At 41.7% G+C, this 17,551-nt stretch overlaps 1 protein-coding gene across 9 annotated transcripts; it reads right to left on the bottom strand.

Moving 5' to 3' along the window:
• Nucleotides 1-334: 334 nt before the first annotated feature.
• brdt (bromodomain, testis-specific) lies at nucleotides 335-16,291 on the bottom strand. Of its 9 annotated transcripts, none has more exons than XM_036978436.1 (21): nucleotides 15,990-16,291; nucleotides 10,850-11,149; nucleotides 9,687-9,824; nucleotides 9,372-9,561; nucleotides 9,105-9,235; nucleotides 8,518-8,883; nucleotides 8,249-8,377; nucleotides 7,865-8,104; nucleotides 7,586-7,773; nucleotides 7,109-7,407; nucleotides 6,858-6,980; nucleotides 6,111-6,242; nucleotides 4,881-4,936; nucleotides 4,565-4,673; nucleotides 3,803-4,186; nucleotides 3,433-3,506; nucleotides 3,008-3,128; nucleotides 2,802-2,902; nucleotides 2,475-2,665; nucleotides 2,041-2,305; nucleotides 335-1,925 (listed from the first exon to the last, which is right to left on the bottom strand). In XM_036978436.1, the coding sequence occupies exons 2-21, from the start codon at nucleotides 11,051-11,053 to the stop codon at nucleotides 1,857-1,859; spliced, it is 3,510 nt and encodes a 1,169-aa protein (XP_036834331.1). In that variant the 5' UTR covers nucleotides 11,054-11,149; nucleotides 15,990-16,291; the 3' UTR covers nucleotides 335-1,856. The 9 variants fall into 9 exon arrangements, with proteins under 9 accessions (XP_036834331.1, XP_036834332.1, XP_036834329.1 ...); XM_036978437.1 differs by having other exon boundaries at nucleotides 10,850-11,146; XM_036978434.1 differs by lacking the exon at nucleotides 15,990-16,291 and adding an exon at nucleotides 15,591-15,944.
• Nucleotides 16,292-17,551: the final 1,260 nt, after the last annotated feature.

Genomic DNA, 17,551 nt, shown 5'->3' with positions numbered 1-17,551 from the left:
TCCATCAGAGAGAGGTTGAAAATGTCAGTGAAGACACTTGCCAGTTGGTCTGCGCATGGTTTGAGTACACATCCTGGCAATCCGTCTGGCACTGCAGCTTTATGAATGTTGACCTGTTAAAAAGGTCTTGCTCACATCGGCTACCGAAATCGTAAGCCCACAGTTGTCCAGAACAGCTGGTTCTCCCATGCATGCTTCAGTGCTGCTTGCCTCAAAGCTAGCATAAAAGGCATTTAGCTCGCAGCTGGGTTTCACTCTGTAGTGCATAATAGTTTTCAAGCCCTGCCACAGCCAACGAGTGTCAGAGGCAGTGTAGAAATCAACAATAAACAAATACAGAAAACACTGCTTTAATGAAAATCTTTTTATGATTTAGCTTTTAGAGTGTGATCTTCTCAAAAGTATATTAGTTCTTTCTCTATAAATGGCATGACATTCACGCATACCACAAGATACAGAATAAAGTGCTACTGTTCATGTCAGAGAGAAAAAACAAAAAAACTGCAGAATAGCTAGAACCATAGGATCAAAAAACAAAGTCTTACATGTCTCCCAAAACATTTAGTCAGGATTGGATCTTGATTAGAAAAAGCCAACAATGTAGGCACCAACAATACCAAAAGTTTGCTATAATCACACCACTATACATGGCACTTAAACTTTTTCAAGCAGAAACTCAAAACAAGTGTATAGTTTTAAATAAGTCCCACATTTGAAATAGACATTTTGGCAAAGATCGACACATCTTCAGCCTCCGCGTAACAAAATACTAAGTATGATTTCATACAGATAAACAAATATGTTTGGAACAGAAAAGGCATTTTGTTTTACTAAAGTCAATCAAATAGGACATGCATTGTAAAACTCATATTGAACATTTTTCCACAATAAGGTGCAGAATTGTAACTATGAATGAAGTATGAAGATAAGAACTATAACTGGAGAAACTATACAGTGCAGTACATGGATATACATAGTATTACTATTTGGGAGTGTAGCAAACACACAAAGGTCAGGTTATGCATTTCAGCCAAGTCAGAGTTGGAATGTTAAGAAGTGTGTGAACCGGTTGATGTGTACTGCAGTCATAGGAGAACGACTCACCAAGTAGTGTCCCAAATGGCACCCTATTCTCTATATAGTGTACTACTTTTTACAAGATCCTATGGGCCCTGGTCAAAAGTAATACACTACAAAGGCAATAGGGTGCCATTTGGGAAGTAACCTAGTTGAAAAGGAACAGAGGACTCTACGTGTTGGAGGAAAAACAAGTTATTTTCAACATTTATTTTTTTCAACAGCTCTTCATTTTGCTAACTTTTTACTTAGTCTTTTTCTCTAAGAGGTAAGCATTACTTCAGTGCAGCAGATATTTACAAAACCACCATCACCATGAGTAGAAAAAGGAAAGTCAAAATGCCATCTATATATGGTCCATTGTTTTTTTTGTTGCAATATCAATATTTTACATCTTACAGTATCTTCTTACAGTTGACAACTATACTAAAATGTACTGGGGTTATGTTATGTGATGCTGATATAGTACAGTACAAGCTTACCCTGGTAAGGATAGTAATAGGCTGTCCCAAATGGCACCCCATTTCCTATATAAATGTAATCATTTTGACCAGACCCCAAAATTGGGTACTATATAGGGGGTAGGATTGTCATTTGGGAAGCAACAATGACCCGTTTCCTTAATTTAGATGCAGCTCGCTCTGTTCAGACAGCCAGTGTCTGGAGGGAGAGAAGAAGCCTAGGGTGCTGTCTACTGGAACACCATGCTCATTTATTTATTGTCCAACAACAGAAGACATCAGTCGGTCACAAGCTGCACTGCCTGCTGCCATTTTATGTTAGTCCAGGTTCTTCTCAAACGTTGCCATGATGTCACTCTGCATGGTCATGTCAATGATACCAGACATCTGAGGAAGGAGAGGCGGTAGGTTATGAGATTACAGTCTGGGATTCAACTGTATAAAAGAACAGAAGAATGACTGGCATAATAAAATACATGGAAGAGGAATAAAAGGAACGTACAGCCTCCCGTCTGCGTCGCTCCTGTTCTCTCCTGCGGGCCATCTCCCTCTCCCTGTCCACAGAGGTCTGAGTAGTGAGGGGCGGAGGTGGGGTTGGGGCAGCCGCTAGAGGCTCCTCTCTTAGGGCCTCTGGAGCTTTAGGAGACGGAGGCTCCACGATGACCTCTGTCTGCAGGGGGATCTCTGCTGGCTCTGGGGTTGGAGTTCTACAGGGCAGGGGCTCCGGTTCTGCTGCTCTAGGTGGCACTGATACTGGCATAGTCAGGCTGAAAAGAAAACGTCACAACAATGTCAGCTAGCGCATCAAGTATCACTCGCATATTGATAGAGATCTACTTCATTATTTGAGGATTTTGGACGAGGAATTATTTCCTACAAGACATGAAACTGATACGACTAAGAAAATATGTTTATGACTGGATGGATGAATAATACCTGCTCTTCCCAGAAGCCATCTCCTTCATCTGCATCCTCCTTAGAATCAGAGCTTTCTCTCTCTCCTCCTTTTCTATGGCTGCCCTGCGAAACTTATCAAAGCTCTCCTTCGATGACCTCACCGTAGAAGGAGTGGAAAGCGACATCTTCCTCAGACTAGCCCAGGAGTCTGCGTTCTTCAGGACAATATCCTACCAAGGATAGTTTCCCAAATGAAGTTTCACTTTTTTCTGACAAATAATATGAATGCATCTATGGGCATGCATACAATGTTTTTCAAGTAATTAATGACAATGGTAGTGTTAAGTTCCATTCACATTTGCATACCTTTTTTGCAGGCGTGTTTTTTCCGTCAGCAGTGGTTTTATTAGCTGGATGAGATAGGCTGGTGTTGCCACCATCAAACACACTGTCAGAGTGTCTGGTATCTGGGGAGGCAGAGTAAATAGAATCCATTTAAAAGTTTTCTGGAAAAATTCTAAAGGAAAACATTTACACAGCGTACGTACACACATACACAGAGTTGTGCTTACTAGTCTGTTTCTGCAGCTTCCTGTAGGGAATCTCCTCCAGTGCTTCCGAGGCCCTCCTGTCATCCTTCACAGGCTGTAATGGGCTGTCTTGTAGAGGGGACAACAGCACTGGGTACAGCTGCTACCAAAAAGTGAGATTTACAGTGTTAAACCGCCATTACCACTCCCAGAGCTAAGGCCAATGCTATTTCACACAATCTGTCTCCACTCATTAAGGATTTGGCCAGTAAAAACAGTTAAATCGCAACAAAAAGGAAAAGAACACAGTAGACTTGTATCGATATTAACCCAATTTCCTTCACCCAAAAATATACCAGCCAACTCTTTTGATATTAATAAATACCAAGGACAGAGACATTCATTTAAACAGTGATTTAATCCAGCGTCACAATTCATCCTTCAACAACAGGAAGAGGAGGGCATACCTCATATCTGTTGCCAGCAGCCTGTAATAAACCTACAGGAGGAGAGGTCAGAGGGGACAACAGCGCAGATAGGCCTGACGGACAGGAGAAAAACAAAGCAGTGCATTATTCTCCACAGACAGACACCAACACTGTGGATGTAAGCAAGCAGCAGTTGATGGTGAGCAGAGCGGGATGAGACATGCAGCCTAGGCTACAGCGATGGTGACATGGCATCTATAACACACTGCAAACAAAGAGACAAAACACACCATCTACAGATGACACAGACATGATCAGCTATGGGCTGAGAAGCAGGCAGCACACAGGGGAGTGGACATGCTAACAGCTACAAGCTAGGGGGATGCTTAGCTGACTGAAGAGATCTTACCTTCCTGTTGTGCCCTATCAGGTAGATTGAGATAAACTGGCCCAGTTTTCACCTCCTGTGTCTGGCCTGGTGACTGACAATGAGGAGAGGTGAGGAGTGCTAAGGGAGAGGGCTGGGGCAAACAGAGTAAGCTGGAGGGAGGTTCTTGTGTGGGGGTGGATGTTGTGCTGAGAGGGTCTGTGGGCAGAGTTAGAGTCAGGGAAGGGTCACAGGAGGCGGCAGAAGGGGGAGTGAGGGAGGGGGAAGTAGGGCTCTCAGATAGGGGGTCTTGTTGTTGGGGCTGACTGTCAGTGAGCTGCTGGGGGGCCACCATGTTTTTGCGAGGTAGTGGTGCTGCTTTGGAACTAGGTCTTGAAGGCTGCGGAGGCAGGCGGCTGTGTAAGGCTGAAGACAAGTGGGGAGGGGAGATTCAAGAGTAACAGTAAGATAAGGCTTCCATCCCAATCTGACTTCATAGCTAAAATCAACTCAACTTCATCCCACGAGAGACAGAAACACTGACCAGAGAAACCTGGCCTATTTAATCTCTAACCCAAACAATGCAATCCTTGGTCCAGCCTGAGACTTTCAATGGGCTTAAAACCTGCTGGTTTACAGGATAAATTGCATTTCCATAGCTAGGGTTGACACTAAGGACTTTGGAAGAGCAGTGTCAACCACCTTTAAATCATTAAAGGGCAGTGTTACAGAACTTGACATGGTTGTCCATTGGGTTCCTTTATAGCCAACACACAGAACATGAAGGCAACAAGCATTTATTACCTGGGGGTGAGATGAGCAGATCTAGAGGAGGCTGGGCTGGGTACTGCTGTGTAGACTGGCCTTTAGTGACTGGTGCTGGGGGTAGAGAGGCAGGCAGGGGCTGGCTGGTCTGGAGAGAAGATTCAGACAATGAGTCTTCTCAGATTTCTTATTTTTATAATTTCAGTTGAGAAGGAAAGGACTTACAATTTATAATGAAAATGCACTGTAGTTCCAACCTTCAAGTATATTCATCCAAATATCACAAAAGTGAACATATAACCATGCGAATTAGGCCACTAGTTTAAAGGAAGCAGGGCCTATGTTACAGATTTACCTTGGTCTTGACCTTGTGTGGATCACCTTTGCTTTTCTTCTTCTTGGTTTTCTTCACTGAAAGACAGGTACAATAGTCATTTACATTTACCCATTGTAGGATAACTGGAAAATAAAAACAAAAAGATCTACTTCACTTACTTTCAAGTAATATCAAAACAATTCCACTGACCTACTCTGGAATCACTACTCTCATACCAATTCTCAGCTGAAGCTTAAGTTGTGATCGCAAGCAAATGTGTCTAGTAGGCTTTACGATTTATGATAAAAATGAAAAGAAAAACAACTTAACAGTAAAATGTCAAATTGTTTATGAAAATGTATTTATTTGAACCTTTAGGTGTCGACCACCAAGACTAACTATGTTAAAGGTTAAACTGGAACAAGAAAACATTAGCACTGGCTACAAAATGTATAAGTGCAGCAGAAATCCTACTCCATCAAGGTCTGCATTAACGTTAAAATCTGTTGATTACTTTAAATACATCATAGATTGTATGAGTTTTAAGCTAATATTGCTCTATACTAAATCATGCAAAAACCCAACACAAAAAGTACAATCAAAACCAGTATAATTGTGATGAGGGCCAGCTGTGACTCTGCAATGGTTCGGAGTATGGAGGGTGAGACGAGGGGGGCGAATAGTATGGTAACACTGTCTGGTACTTCTCTAGCCCTACCCATCTGATTTTTGTTATGTTTATCGAAAGATGTATAGCTACCGGTAGGCGTGAAAATAAGACCTCTGGCTTATAATTAGTGGCTAGTCTGTATGGGTAGTGTTTAATAACTTGTCCCCATGCAGCAGCAGTCTGGGGCCCGTTGGAAAATTAACATTTTGTACAGAAGACTGGCTGTTCTCATTTCAAACCTAACCTATAGTTTGTTTTCAAAAGGTCAAATAAATTCAGTGAAACTACAACAAAACAATAACATTATCAAAAATAAATATAACACCCTAATAATCTGATGAGGTTTGTGTGACAGAGTTGGCTCTATAGACAGACTAAACGTACGTAATAATACAATTTAAAAAACAATATTTTTTCAAGTATTTTGGTTTCGCCAGCAGGTGAAAAGGTGACTGAGTTCTACTGTGCTACAGAGGCTAGAGAGTCCCAGTGGGTTTTAAGCCATATCTTTTTCACTCAATCCATGTGTAGAGAGTGGGGAAAGGGAGTGGGTAGGTAGGGAGGGAGGAAAGTGCTTAGTGCGGAGGAGAACAGCTAACCTGAATCAGAGTCACTGCTATCAGAATTGCTAGAATCACTACTACTGCTGCTGGAGATGTCAGAGCCGATACCCTCACGGAGACGGGATGGCTGGGCTAGGTCTGGGACAGCAGGAGCCCTGGGGAGCTCACCTGGAGAAAAACAGAGAGGGACAACTGTTATGTATAGGACAACAGAGAGAAAGACTGAGGCAAGCACTGCACAGTTGAGTTATTCACTATTGGACAGAAGAGAGAAAACATAGAAGAACCCATATTCCCTGACTCTAAGGACAACAAGGCCCCTAGATCACAGACACACTGGTCCTTGACAGATCCATATATAAATACGAGAGGCCCAGTTTTCAGAATGGCTGCCATGTTAGCGCTCATATAGAACTTTATTCTTGAAATGTTGGTGATGTAACAAAACGAGAGCGCCTACGACAGTTCCCTATGAAATGACCCGCTGTAAACAAGCAAAACAGCGCAGGGAATTTTACGTTTATATTGATTAGCATTCAGGGTAATTAATGTGTATCCAAGTCTTTACTGTGTTGTAGTGTCAACAAATTGCATATCTGCTTTCACTGGACATCTTCATAGGTTTTGAAAACTATCAGAAATACATACAAACGCAAAAGCGTTATCACTTAGCAATGGAGGAGAAAGTGGCGCCCTCTGAATTTTCAACCGCATTGACCCAACTCTATATATACACACTGTATGGCTCTGGTCCTTGCTACCACAGATTCACTGTTTACTTACTTGTTGTCTTTTTCTTCTTCTTTGCCAGTGAGCTCATTTCTTCAGTAATACTCTGGAGATATTTCTCTGCATCCTGCTTCTTCACAGTCTGTATTGGTCCTTTGGTTTTCACCAGCTTATTCACTGGTAGAAAGAAGATGGAAAATAACTGACATTTGGGCCTGTCCTTGGTCAGCAGTACTGAGATATACAGTGCAATGATCAACCCGCAAGGAAGCTCAGAAAGAAAGGTGTGTACTACAACTACTCACGGTTGTGTTTCTTGGGTCGTTTCCTGAGGCAGGTCATGGCGAAGCTCTCCAGGGCCCTGAGAGTGGAGGGCTTGAGGGTCTCAAAGTCGATCTCGATCTCCTCAGGGTTGGCATTTCTGAGCGAGGCCTCCCTGGCCTGGATGATGTTCACCACCTTACCCAGTTTGTCCCCCGGAAGCTTGTTGATGTCCAGGCTCAGCTGCCTCTTCTCACTGTACGACATGGGCAACGCTGGCACCTCTTCCTCATCAGACTTGTAGGGCACCATTGGGAGTGCCATCTTCCTCCTCTTACCGTGCCTACAGAGGGGCGAGAAGACATTAAGAAACTCTTGGTAGGACAATGGAAGTTAGTTTCAAAGTAAAATTGGCAACAATAGTCAGTAATCCTGTGTATTGGCTGAAGAAAAGGAGTTACACTGGGGATCGGGATTAGAAAACAATTAGAGCAATTTATCAACAAGGATTTGCCACTTACACTGCAGACGTGCCCTTATTGATGCCCCTCTGCTGTACTTTAGGTTTGGTCTTCCTCAGGTCTTCTTCCTGCTTCGGTCTACTACTCGTTTCCTTCTTTTTTCTTCTCTCCTTTGATTTCTCTTTCTTCTTTGGTTTGAGCAGGGGCTCCTGGGTGAGTTTCTGCAGCTGATCGTGTACCGCTTTCAACTGAAAAGAAGAGAGTTAGATCAGTTAGATACGTGGCAGTAGGTAACAGAACAGTAATGTCAGCATGGCCAGGTAAGATGACACAACATACCTGTTCCTCTAGTTTAGCCAGCCGTAGAACTCTGGCCTCCTCTTCCTCCTCCTCCTCCTCCTCTTCCTCCGTACCAGAGGAGGACTCTGATTCAGAAGAGCTCTCGCTGTCACTGCTGCCTGTGCTGGAAGAGCACTCAGGCCCATCTCCTCTCGCTTTCTTGTCCCTGTGGTGACCTGGATCACCCGCACTCCTCACTGGCTCGTCTGGAAGCTTCAGCCAGCGTGCCTCAAACACATCCTGGTGGGTAAGGGCCACAAGTCATCTAGTCAAAACTTCTCACCTACCATCTATATTCATTCATATTGCACTTTTGTTATTCCATCGCAATTTATTTAAACAACTTCTAGGGACTGGACTAGCTGAAACCAAGGGCAATCATACCTGGAGTTTTCTTGCCATAATAACAACTTCGTGGGTGGGTGGGTTGTATTTGTAACAGTTGGAAAACATGAGTCTGAAATCAGCAGCAAACTCCTGGGCATCCATGTACTCACGTTCGTCCATTTTTTTCTGTGAGAAAACACGCAAATACTGTCATCTTCATAATAGTGAGAGAGATCAAGGAACAAGATACAGCTACACCAAAGTAACCTTGGCAGATACTAACTAGCCTCTTGTTCAACAAGTTTAGTGTAACACGGCTATCTAACCCGTATGGTGCCCAGGTCCATGGGCTGCTTGATGATGTCGTGGTAGTCGCGTAGACCCAGGGCCTCCGTATCCACCGGCTTATAGAAGGGCCAGCCGTAGGCCGCGTGCCTCTTGGTGAACATCTCCTTCAGGATGCAGTTACAGAAGCGGAGCTGATCAGAGAGCTTCCTCTTCTTGCTCTGGTGGTGCTGGGGAGAGTCCGGCAGGTCTTTCCTGGGGGGTTTGATGGGCCGACTGCTGCCCCGCCTGGAGAACAGCTTACAGGCCGTCGAGCCATCAACGATGGGGGACGACTCGCAGCTGGTGATCGGAGCAGAGGCTGTCGGCGTGGTGGTGTCGGCTTTTCTTTTCACACCCTTCTTGATCTGAAACGATACGAATACATCAGCGCTGGGTGTTATCTGAGAAGGGTGGAAATTCAATCAAACTACAGACTAAACAGAGGTTGCACAATATACATGTTACAAAGTATTCTGGAAACTACAAAGGTGATGTTTATGTGGAATGTATAAGTGGTATAGAGGTTAAAGTTGCTGTCAAAATATATACACAATACACACTGAGGTAATTGTGAAGAGGTACTGACTTTGGCTGCTATGTGTGAGGAGAGCTGGGCAGCAGGGGGGACGGTGTGGAGGGCCTCAGGAGGGATGACTGTCACTGTCTGCTGGAACACCACCTCAGACACAGGGGACTGGGGCCTCAGCTTCACCACACCTACACAGAAGAACATAGGACATTTAGAAGGCAGTGTGTACTCCTAGGAGTATATAATAGATAGTATGGAGCTATATGGCCCTGGTTGAAAGTAGTCACTAAAGGGAATAGGGTGCCACCCATTTGGGATGCATACAATTTATGTGCAAGATTAAGCAGCTGGAGCAGCTGTGTAGCCTACTAGCAGAGGAGGACTTCCTCCCACCCTTCACTGGTGTCTTGGTTGTGATGGCAGATATCTCAGTCTCTTCCTGGGGCATCTCAGCCACTCTCTGTAGGAAGATCTTCTCCAAGGCTTGGGCCATCAGGACTATGTCATCTCCAGGCTGGAAAAATGTAATCCCAATTATTGTGCATTCTGTCACTCAATAGGAGACCATGTAGGCCTACACTATTGGTGCGCGGCAAATGAATAAAATATGATTATGAAGTGTTAACTTTTTTTCCTTACCCGATTATATACATAGCAGTTGGTGAAGAGTTTGTTGAAGTCCTGTATGCATTCCAATGCTTTGCAGTAATAATTATTCTGAAGACGCTTCTTGATGGTGCTCAAGTCCATTGGTGTCTTGATAATTGTATAGTAATCCTAAAATAGAAAAATAATGGGAAAACGTTAAATACAAAAGATAAGATTATCAAGGTGGAGGAAGGATGGAGGAAATGGAAAATGAACAAGTACAATTTTAGTCATTTAGCAGACACTTACCTAGAGCAACTTAGTCAGTGCACTCAACTTATACTGAACAAAAATATAAAACGTAACATGTAATAGTAGTGTAATAATAATAATAATAATAATAATAATAATGTGGTCGCATGTTTCATGAGCTGAAATAAAAAATCCCAGAAATGTTCCATAAAGCTTATTTAAAAAAATAATAATTGTGCACAAGTTTGTTTACATCCCTGTTAGTAAGCATTTCTCCTTTCCCAAGATAATCCATCCACCTGACAGGTGTGGCATATCAAGATGATTCAACAGCATGATCATTCCACAGGTGCAATAAAAGGCCGCTCTAAAATGTGCAGTTTTGTCACACAACACCAGAGTTGAGGTGATCTTTTTGAGGGAGAGTGCAATTGGCATACTGACTGCAGGAATGTTCCCCAGAGCTGCTGAAAGAGAATTGAATGTTCATTTCTCTACCATAAGTAGCCTCCAACGTCATTTTAAAAGAATGTGTCAGTACGTCCAACTGGCCTCAACTGTAGACCACAAGTAAACACACCAGCCCAGGACCTCCACATCTGGCTTAATCACCTACAGGATAGTCTGAGACCAGTCACCAGGACAGCTGATGAAACTGAGGAGTATTTCCATCTGTAATAAAGCCCTTTTGTGGGGAAAAACTAATTTTGATTGCCTGGCCCATGCTGCCCAGTGGGTGGGTCTGGCTCATCCCAGGCCCACCTCTGGCTTCGGCCCTGCCCATTCATGTGAAATCCATAGATTAGGACCTAATTCATTTCAATTGACTGATTTCCTTATATGAACTATGACTCATTGAAATTATTGTGTTTAAATGTGTGTTTAGTATAGTTTAGTATAGTTTAGTAGGGAAAAACAACCATATATAAAAGTAATTGCAAGTAACAAAAAGTGAGACTCACTGGAATGTGCAGTCCGACAGCATCAACAGGCGTCCTGAAAGGCCAGGAGAAGTTGTGTCTCCACAGGGCCTTGACCACCACCTTCTCCAGGTACTGCAGCTGGTTGGTTTGGCGACCAGGTTTCTTTGGGTTGTTGAACTTCGGCGGAGGAGGGTTCACGCCTCCCACCCTGGACACCGAAGGGTATTTGGCGTCTGTCATCATGATGCAGTCCAAAGCGCGGTGGACACGGGGTAGCAGTTGAGAGCGACACTTATTTTCCGTAGCTCAGCTTTCATCACACATCTTCCTCCAATACTACTGAAAGAGAGGGGTGGTTTTCAGCATGGCTGGGCATTTCTCTATAGATAACCGTACAACAATAATAATAATAATGACAAAACCCCTTTTGATCCCCTGGTACAATATCCAGAGCAGAATCACACTGCCATGGAGATGAAGTTTCTGGATTGACTGTTTTATTAAGATAGGAAGGCTTTGGCCATGAAAATTTCATCTGCATAAAATCAAAGATGGCTCTGAAATCCCAATACGTAAACCCATCACTGCTATATCGTACACCAGTATGTCCATAGACGGTGCCATACAGGCAGGTTGATATGGTGTTTTTGTGCAGGGGAAAGGTTTTACTGAGGGTTTTGCTAAATAAAATTGAGCGCAAAACATAACTACAAAAAACAACCAATTAATCCTATGATATTCAGAACTGGTTTCTACTGCCATCTACTGGACCTGTGCATTGTGGGCTACAGGCAACATTACAATTCTGATGTCCAATGTGGCAACTAAAGCGCAAAATTTTCTTACCTCATATCTGTCAGAGAAACATCGCTTGACAAATAAAACCGCAGATATTTAAAAAAAAAAAAAATACAAATTCTCCCCCTCTGTAAGCAGTGCTATCCTCTACCATCCAACCAAATGGTTTTATGAAAAGTATGGGCATATCAATTGACTCGACAGAGCGCAATGCCAACTGATGAACTTGTAAGCATCTATGTTTTCAGTCAAGCATTTTTGACAATTAGTTACACTAATAAGTAGCAACATTCTAGGCACCAATACTTTATGAAAAGCATTAGGCCTATTCACATCACAGAAAAAAATAGAGAAGTCACGAAGTTCAAGGTTCAGGAAAATCATATTTTTATGATTATTCAACCTAACCCTTTGTTATTCCAAACATTCATAAAATACCTAACTTTCAGCCATAAATTATTAAACATTACCAAAGATATGAATTACATAACATGCATATGAACAAACTATGCTGTCCATTATACAGTAAACTATAGGCCCAATTTCTCTAAGAAATTCCCAATCAGTTGAACGTTTTCAACTTCTCACTCAAATTTGAAAAACACCTCCAATACACTTGTAGGCAGGGGACGTTTAGTGTAATTCACAGCCTTAAAAATCAAACTAGGTACCTAACAGTTCACAAAAAAACATTTGTGCTGGCACAGATGGATGCCCTTGTTACCCACTTACCCCATCAAGAATATTGCAATCTTCCAAAAAAAAGGTACACATTCAATGAGATTTGACTTTTGCCCATACCCAATCAAAGAATTTACATTACAAGTTATGTTGATATTTCTAGGCAGTTTATTTTCTTTCAATAAATACATTGTATTGTTTACAGAGAAACTATAATTTGCACTCCCAAGGACATACAAAACATTAGAAAATTAACATTAAAAATAAACAGAAAATACAATTCATAACAAGACTAAAATTGGTTTATAATTAACATTACCTAATGTTATATAATTAAGTAGTATGTCATGAAAAAAAATACATGCAGCTAATACTGAACCAAACATTTTTTTTTGGGGGGGGGGGGGGGCAAAACTTAAGCCTTGGACTGAATAGAAAGAAAAACAGCACCATGCATTTTTATTTACCAGGAGAGCGTAACGTTACAGATTAATGTGTGCATTACATGTGAGAAGTGATGGATGTGTAGGTGCATTTTATTATTTAAACATGCAGTTGTTTACTCTGACCAGGGTTGTCACTAGTTACCTCTGCCACGAGAAACGATGTGTCACTGTGTAATTTCTGACTGCCCTCTACTGGTAGACATGGAAGTAACTGGTTGGCATCAGGCCAGGGTCCGTGCAATCAGAATCCATGGGATATCTCTATAAAGCTCAGTTCTTGTGACCTTACTTCTAATTTAATGAATAATGATCCACCTCCAGAAACAGGCCCAATAACTTATCGGTAAAAGAGTATGTGTGTGTATATATATACATATATATATATACATATATATATATATATATACACACACACACATTGTATCATTTCAGATGTATTTATTATTGTTGGACACTACTACACTGTTGGAGCTAGGAACACAAGCCTTTCAGACAGCGGCAATAACATCTGCTAAATATGTGAACAATAAAATGATTTGGACCATGCATAGTCTATGATTCATAATGCACTCTAAAAAGTATTATTTTTGTCATTGCACTTTTAAGATGCCATTTCTAATTTAAGAGCTTTGTTGCGCATTTAAAATACCCAAATGCAGGACAACAGGATGATTTTGCAGGTCAGTGCAGCCTACATTAACTTTTGGGGGACTATTCAGCTAACCATCCTAAAATCTTATAAGATATTAGGTGGTGTAAACAGTAACACTGCTATTATAATTGGTTCTGTTATATAGAATCATTACGTGATCTTCCAAGACATTGATTCAGCTTTGATCGTACTTTACTAAAGGAGAACAATTGTGAGAAGAGGCGGGTGCACTACAGCAGTACTACACTCCTGTGTAACCAAACAAGCTAATTGAATCGCACCCAGCCTACTCTTGCCTCATGCAACATTTGGTGAGGCAGAAACAAGAGTTAACATGTATGTTATGAAAATGTGGAAATATTTGGCCATGGATACATTGCTGGTTGAGCTCAGCTCTCAGGGGGGAATGTAAAACAGTTAGGAAGGGAGACTGAAAAATGGGAGAGTGAAGTACCAGAAAATATGCTGAATGAGCAACTAATGAGCACGAAGAGCCTTGAATTTGACAAAATGACCTTATATCCTTCAGTCTAACACGGCGATTTACCTTTGTAACTTTGTCAGAAGCACACTTTTTGTAAGTAGTCAGTCCCAATTGTCCACCAAGTTCAGCTGAAATGTATCCCAAAAAGATTTAAGAAATGTGATGAAGATAGGCCTATGGATACTGGCGCACGTCTGGTCTTGCGCAGAATATCAGATCTCAGCAACGATTGAGATTGGGCAGCAGATAGCCTAGTGGTTAGAGCGTTGGACTAGTAACTGGAAGGTTGCAAGATCAAATCCCCGAGCCGACAAGCCCCTGAACAAGGCAGTTAACCCACTGTTCCTAGGCCATCATTGAAAATAAGAATTTGTTCTTAACTGACTTGCCTAGTCAAATAAGGTAAAATAAATAATTTGAGATGTGCTTAACACCTCGATCACACCGACATCATTGCACTAAGTGGTATGCAGCATCATCTGGATGCGTGCTACAAAAGTTAAACATTCACCGTATCCTTCCATTTCTGTCAAGCAATCGAACCATACTTCCGACGTCCCCATACGTTCGATAAATCAAACGTACCATTGGAAATGAATTTACTTCCGACGTCCCAGAATGCAATGACACTGTCAGTGTGATCAAGGCGCTACATGGGCATTCCGTGGTCTGCACTGGCTGTGAAGAAAGTTGGTGTTTATACAGGACCGCTCGCCCTTACCTACCATCAACCAAATCATGCGGAGCTATACTGAGCCCGTATTACACCATTTGAGAGGCACACGGCGAAGCAGTATGGAATTCAATTAACGTTAGGCCTCTGCGTGCTCCGACCACATTTTCGGATCAAGCATTTACTGGCTCTTACAGTTAAGCACCGCGTTAAAAGACTAATTCCCTTCATCTGAATATAGGAATGTCAGCAAAAATCATGGGTGCCAGTTAAGTGCACACAGCGTAACAGACTAAATCAAATGAGAAGACGTTTTGTAATATTTAGTAGAACAGACATGCTCCTGTCGGTATTAGGCAGTCAGTCATCTGAAAAGCAGCCCCCCCGATAATGTTATTGCAGAGCTACACTGAAAAAACTACCTCTTCAGATTCCATGACGAAAATCCGTCGCAGTGACGGAGAACGTTCCCCCTGCTGTACATAGCTAGCTAACGTTAGTCAGCTACAACAAGTTCCAGACTAGCTAGCTAACGTCAAATAATGTTACATAGTTGAAGTTAACAAACGTTAGTGAGCTATAGTTTGTGCGCATTATTGGTCAACTCCATGCTTGCATGACGCAATCAACGTGGTTGGACCGAAATGTGGTGGCTAGCACGTGAGATAATTTACAACCTGACTTTCGTACCAAAAAAACGAAAGCTTCGCCCAGCCAACATATGTGAAATTCTACCTTGTAGCTAAAGAATTGAATCCAGAACATGGCTCAGATTTTGCAGTAAATGTGACAAACGAATCTTGGTTGGCTAACGTTAGTTATAGCTAGTTAGCAATGCTAGTTAGCTTTATGTAACAAAATGGTGACAGGAAACGATTTCCGTGTCAAGGGCCCACACAAAACGGAGGCCAACCGCTCAAACTTGAAACAGCTCCACCACACACACACCTTCCATATCAACGTTATAAGGAGATACACATAAAGTAACCAGCTGATTAAATGCAATGTGTTAACGTTATATTTCCCTGACCTCTTTTCACATTTACCTTTCCGTCTCTGGCACAACAAGATTGTTTTTACTGCCGAACTGAGACAGACGTTCTTTGCCGACCGTGTTCTGCTGGAAGGATGCCAAATGAAACTGTCGCCGATGATGCGGTGGATTAAAATGTTGCTGTTTTTAGTTGGCTAACAAATAATATTTAAAAAAAAAACAATACACGGTTTTACCAATATCAAGTACATTGAAAACGAGTCTTCAATGGCGGACGTCTCTATGGGCAACCGCCTCATATTTATACACTTCAATTCAGAACTCAAGCGGTGATTGGTCAAACCAGTTCACGTGATACATTCAGTCCTTGATTTCCTCACTAGCGTAGGCGAGGATTTCGTTTTACTAAATAAAAATATCCTAGATATTGTTATATCAAACATCGGTTCACCTTGAGCTCACTGACATCCGGGTCCTCTTTTTCGATGTAGTAACCTAGATAGTTTGAAAGTTAAAGAAGGCAGTCGTTAAAAAAAACACGGAAAAGCAAGGGTATTTTTCAAAATGCAACATAACTGGTCAAACCACATCACATGACCATTCTAGAACCTTCCATTGATGTGTAAGAATGAAAATTGCCGCTAAACAACACATTTCTTGCGAACATTATACACAAATGTGTTTCTAGTCGCTGTTTCATCGATATGGTGCCTGTCCCAAAGAATGCGTACAGCCAAGCGGTGTAGGTAGTTCAGCTGAGAACTATCACAGTTTCGAAGCCAACATCGCGAGACTTCCGGGAATTCTTGCCAAACAGACCAGTCCGGGGATTGCCGTTTGATATGTCAATAAGAACAATTCTTCATTAGTTGTACATTTTCGCGAAATCTAAAGGCACAACCTATATTCGTTCCAATGTCTTAAATAGTTGAACATGTTATTTCTCCAACTTCGTGAAAGTGACAAACTGACACGTTTTAATTTTCGTCAAAAACAACTTTATATCGAACGAGTGCCTTTGATTTGAGGCAATTTGGCTTTACCTGACGTCATGTCTAGCCTTGTTGTTGGCTCCCTTTTCTGATCATCACTTGATTTCCCTGAATTTACAAGCTACTAAAAAATCAAAAGGTACTCGAGGATATTGGACATTAAACAATACACTTCTTAAAGATACTGATCTCATTGAAAACATCCAATCATTAGCTAAATATATTTTTGCTAGAAAAAATTTGGGTCATGGGAGCAGATGGGAATTTTTCAAATATAAAGTCAGAGTGGTAGCCATTAAACTCGCCAAAGAGCTGATGCAATTAAAGAACCATAGAGAAAAGGAGATGATGAGCAAGCTTGACAGTTTTCTAAAGAAAGATAATCTATCTGAAGAGAAGAGGAGTCTGTGTTCAGGTCTTTACAACTAGAATTAGAACAGACTTACACGGATTTGGCAAAGGGTGCCTTTGTAAGGTCAAGAGCAAAATGGATTGAAGAGGGGGAAAAAACACTAGTTACTTTTTTGCACTTGAAAAGAGAAACTACAAAATAAAATATATAACTGCACTCAAAATTAACAATGTTTTATGCAAAGATCCCATTACAATATCATAATTTGTCAATTCCTTTTATGAAAACCTTTACAGCTCTCAAATTCAGGAAGATGGTTGTGAAAGTTACATTTGCCACATTCAGAATTGTGTCCCTGTAATTGAGGATGATTTCCACTCAGTTTACGATTCACCTGTGTCAACTGAAGAAATTAGAGAGGCTCTGAATTCAATGAAAAAAGGGAAATCACCTGGCCCTGATGGCCTGTCAGTTGAATTCTATAGACAGTTTTGGGAGTTACTAGAAGAACCGATTTTCAATGTTTCAAGATTGCATTAAAAATGGGGAAATGGTCTCCACTATGAAACAGGGCCTTATTTCATTGATTCCGAAGCCTGATAAAGACCCTTCTCTCATTGACAATTGGAGACCAATTACTTTATTAAATGTTGATTACAAATTGATTGC

This window comes from Oncorhynchus mykiss, chromosome 5 (genome assembly GCF_013265735.2).
Source record: "Oncorhynchus mykiss isolate Arlee chromosome 5, USDA_OmykA_1.1, whole genome shotgun sequence".
Taxonomy (NCBI): domain Eukaryota; kingdom Metazoa; phylum Chordata; class Actinopteri; order Salmoniformes; family Salmonidae; genus Oncorhynchus; species Oncorhynchus mykiss.
The sequence above is the reverse complement of the archived record's forward strand: the minus strand, read 5'-3'. Positions and strand labels throughout refer to the sequence as shown.

Excerpts from the sequence above, each read along its gene's own strand:
- brdt (XM_036978436.1), bottom strand. The coding sequence starts at position 11,053 with ATGATGACAGACGCCAAATACCCTTCGGTGTCCAGGGTGGGAGGCGTG. Across the intron at positions 9,562-9,686 it reads ACTGCTATGTATATAATCGG|CCTGGAGATGACATAGTCCT; the intron begins GTAAGGAAAAAA and ends ACATTTTTCCAG. Across the intron at positions 3,129-3,432 it reads CTGCTGGCAACAGATATGAG|CAGCTGTACCCAGTGCTGTT; the intron begins GTATGCCCTCCT and ends ACTTTTTGGTAG.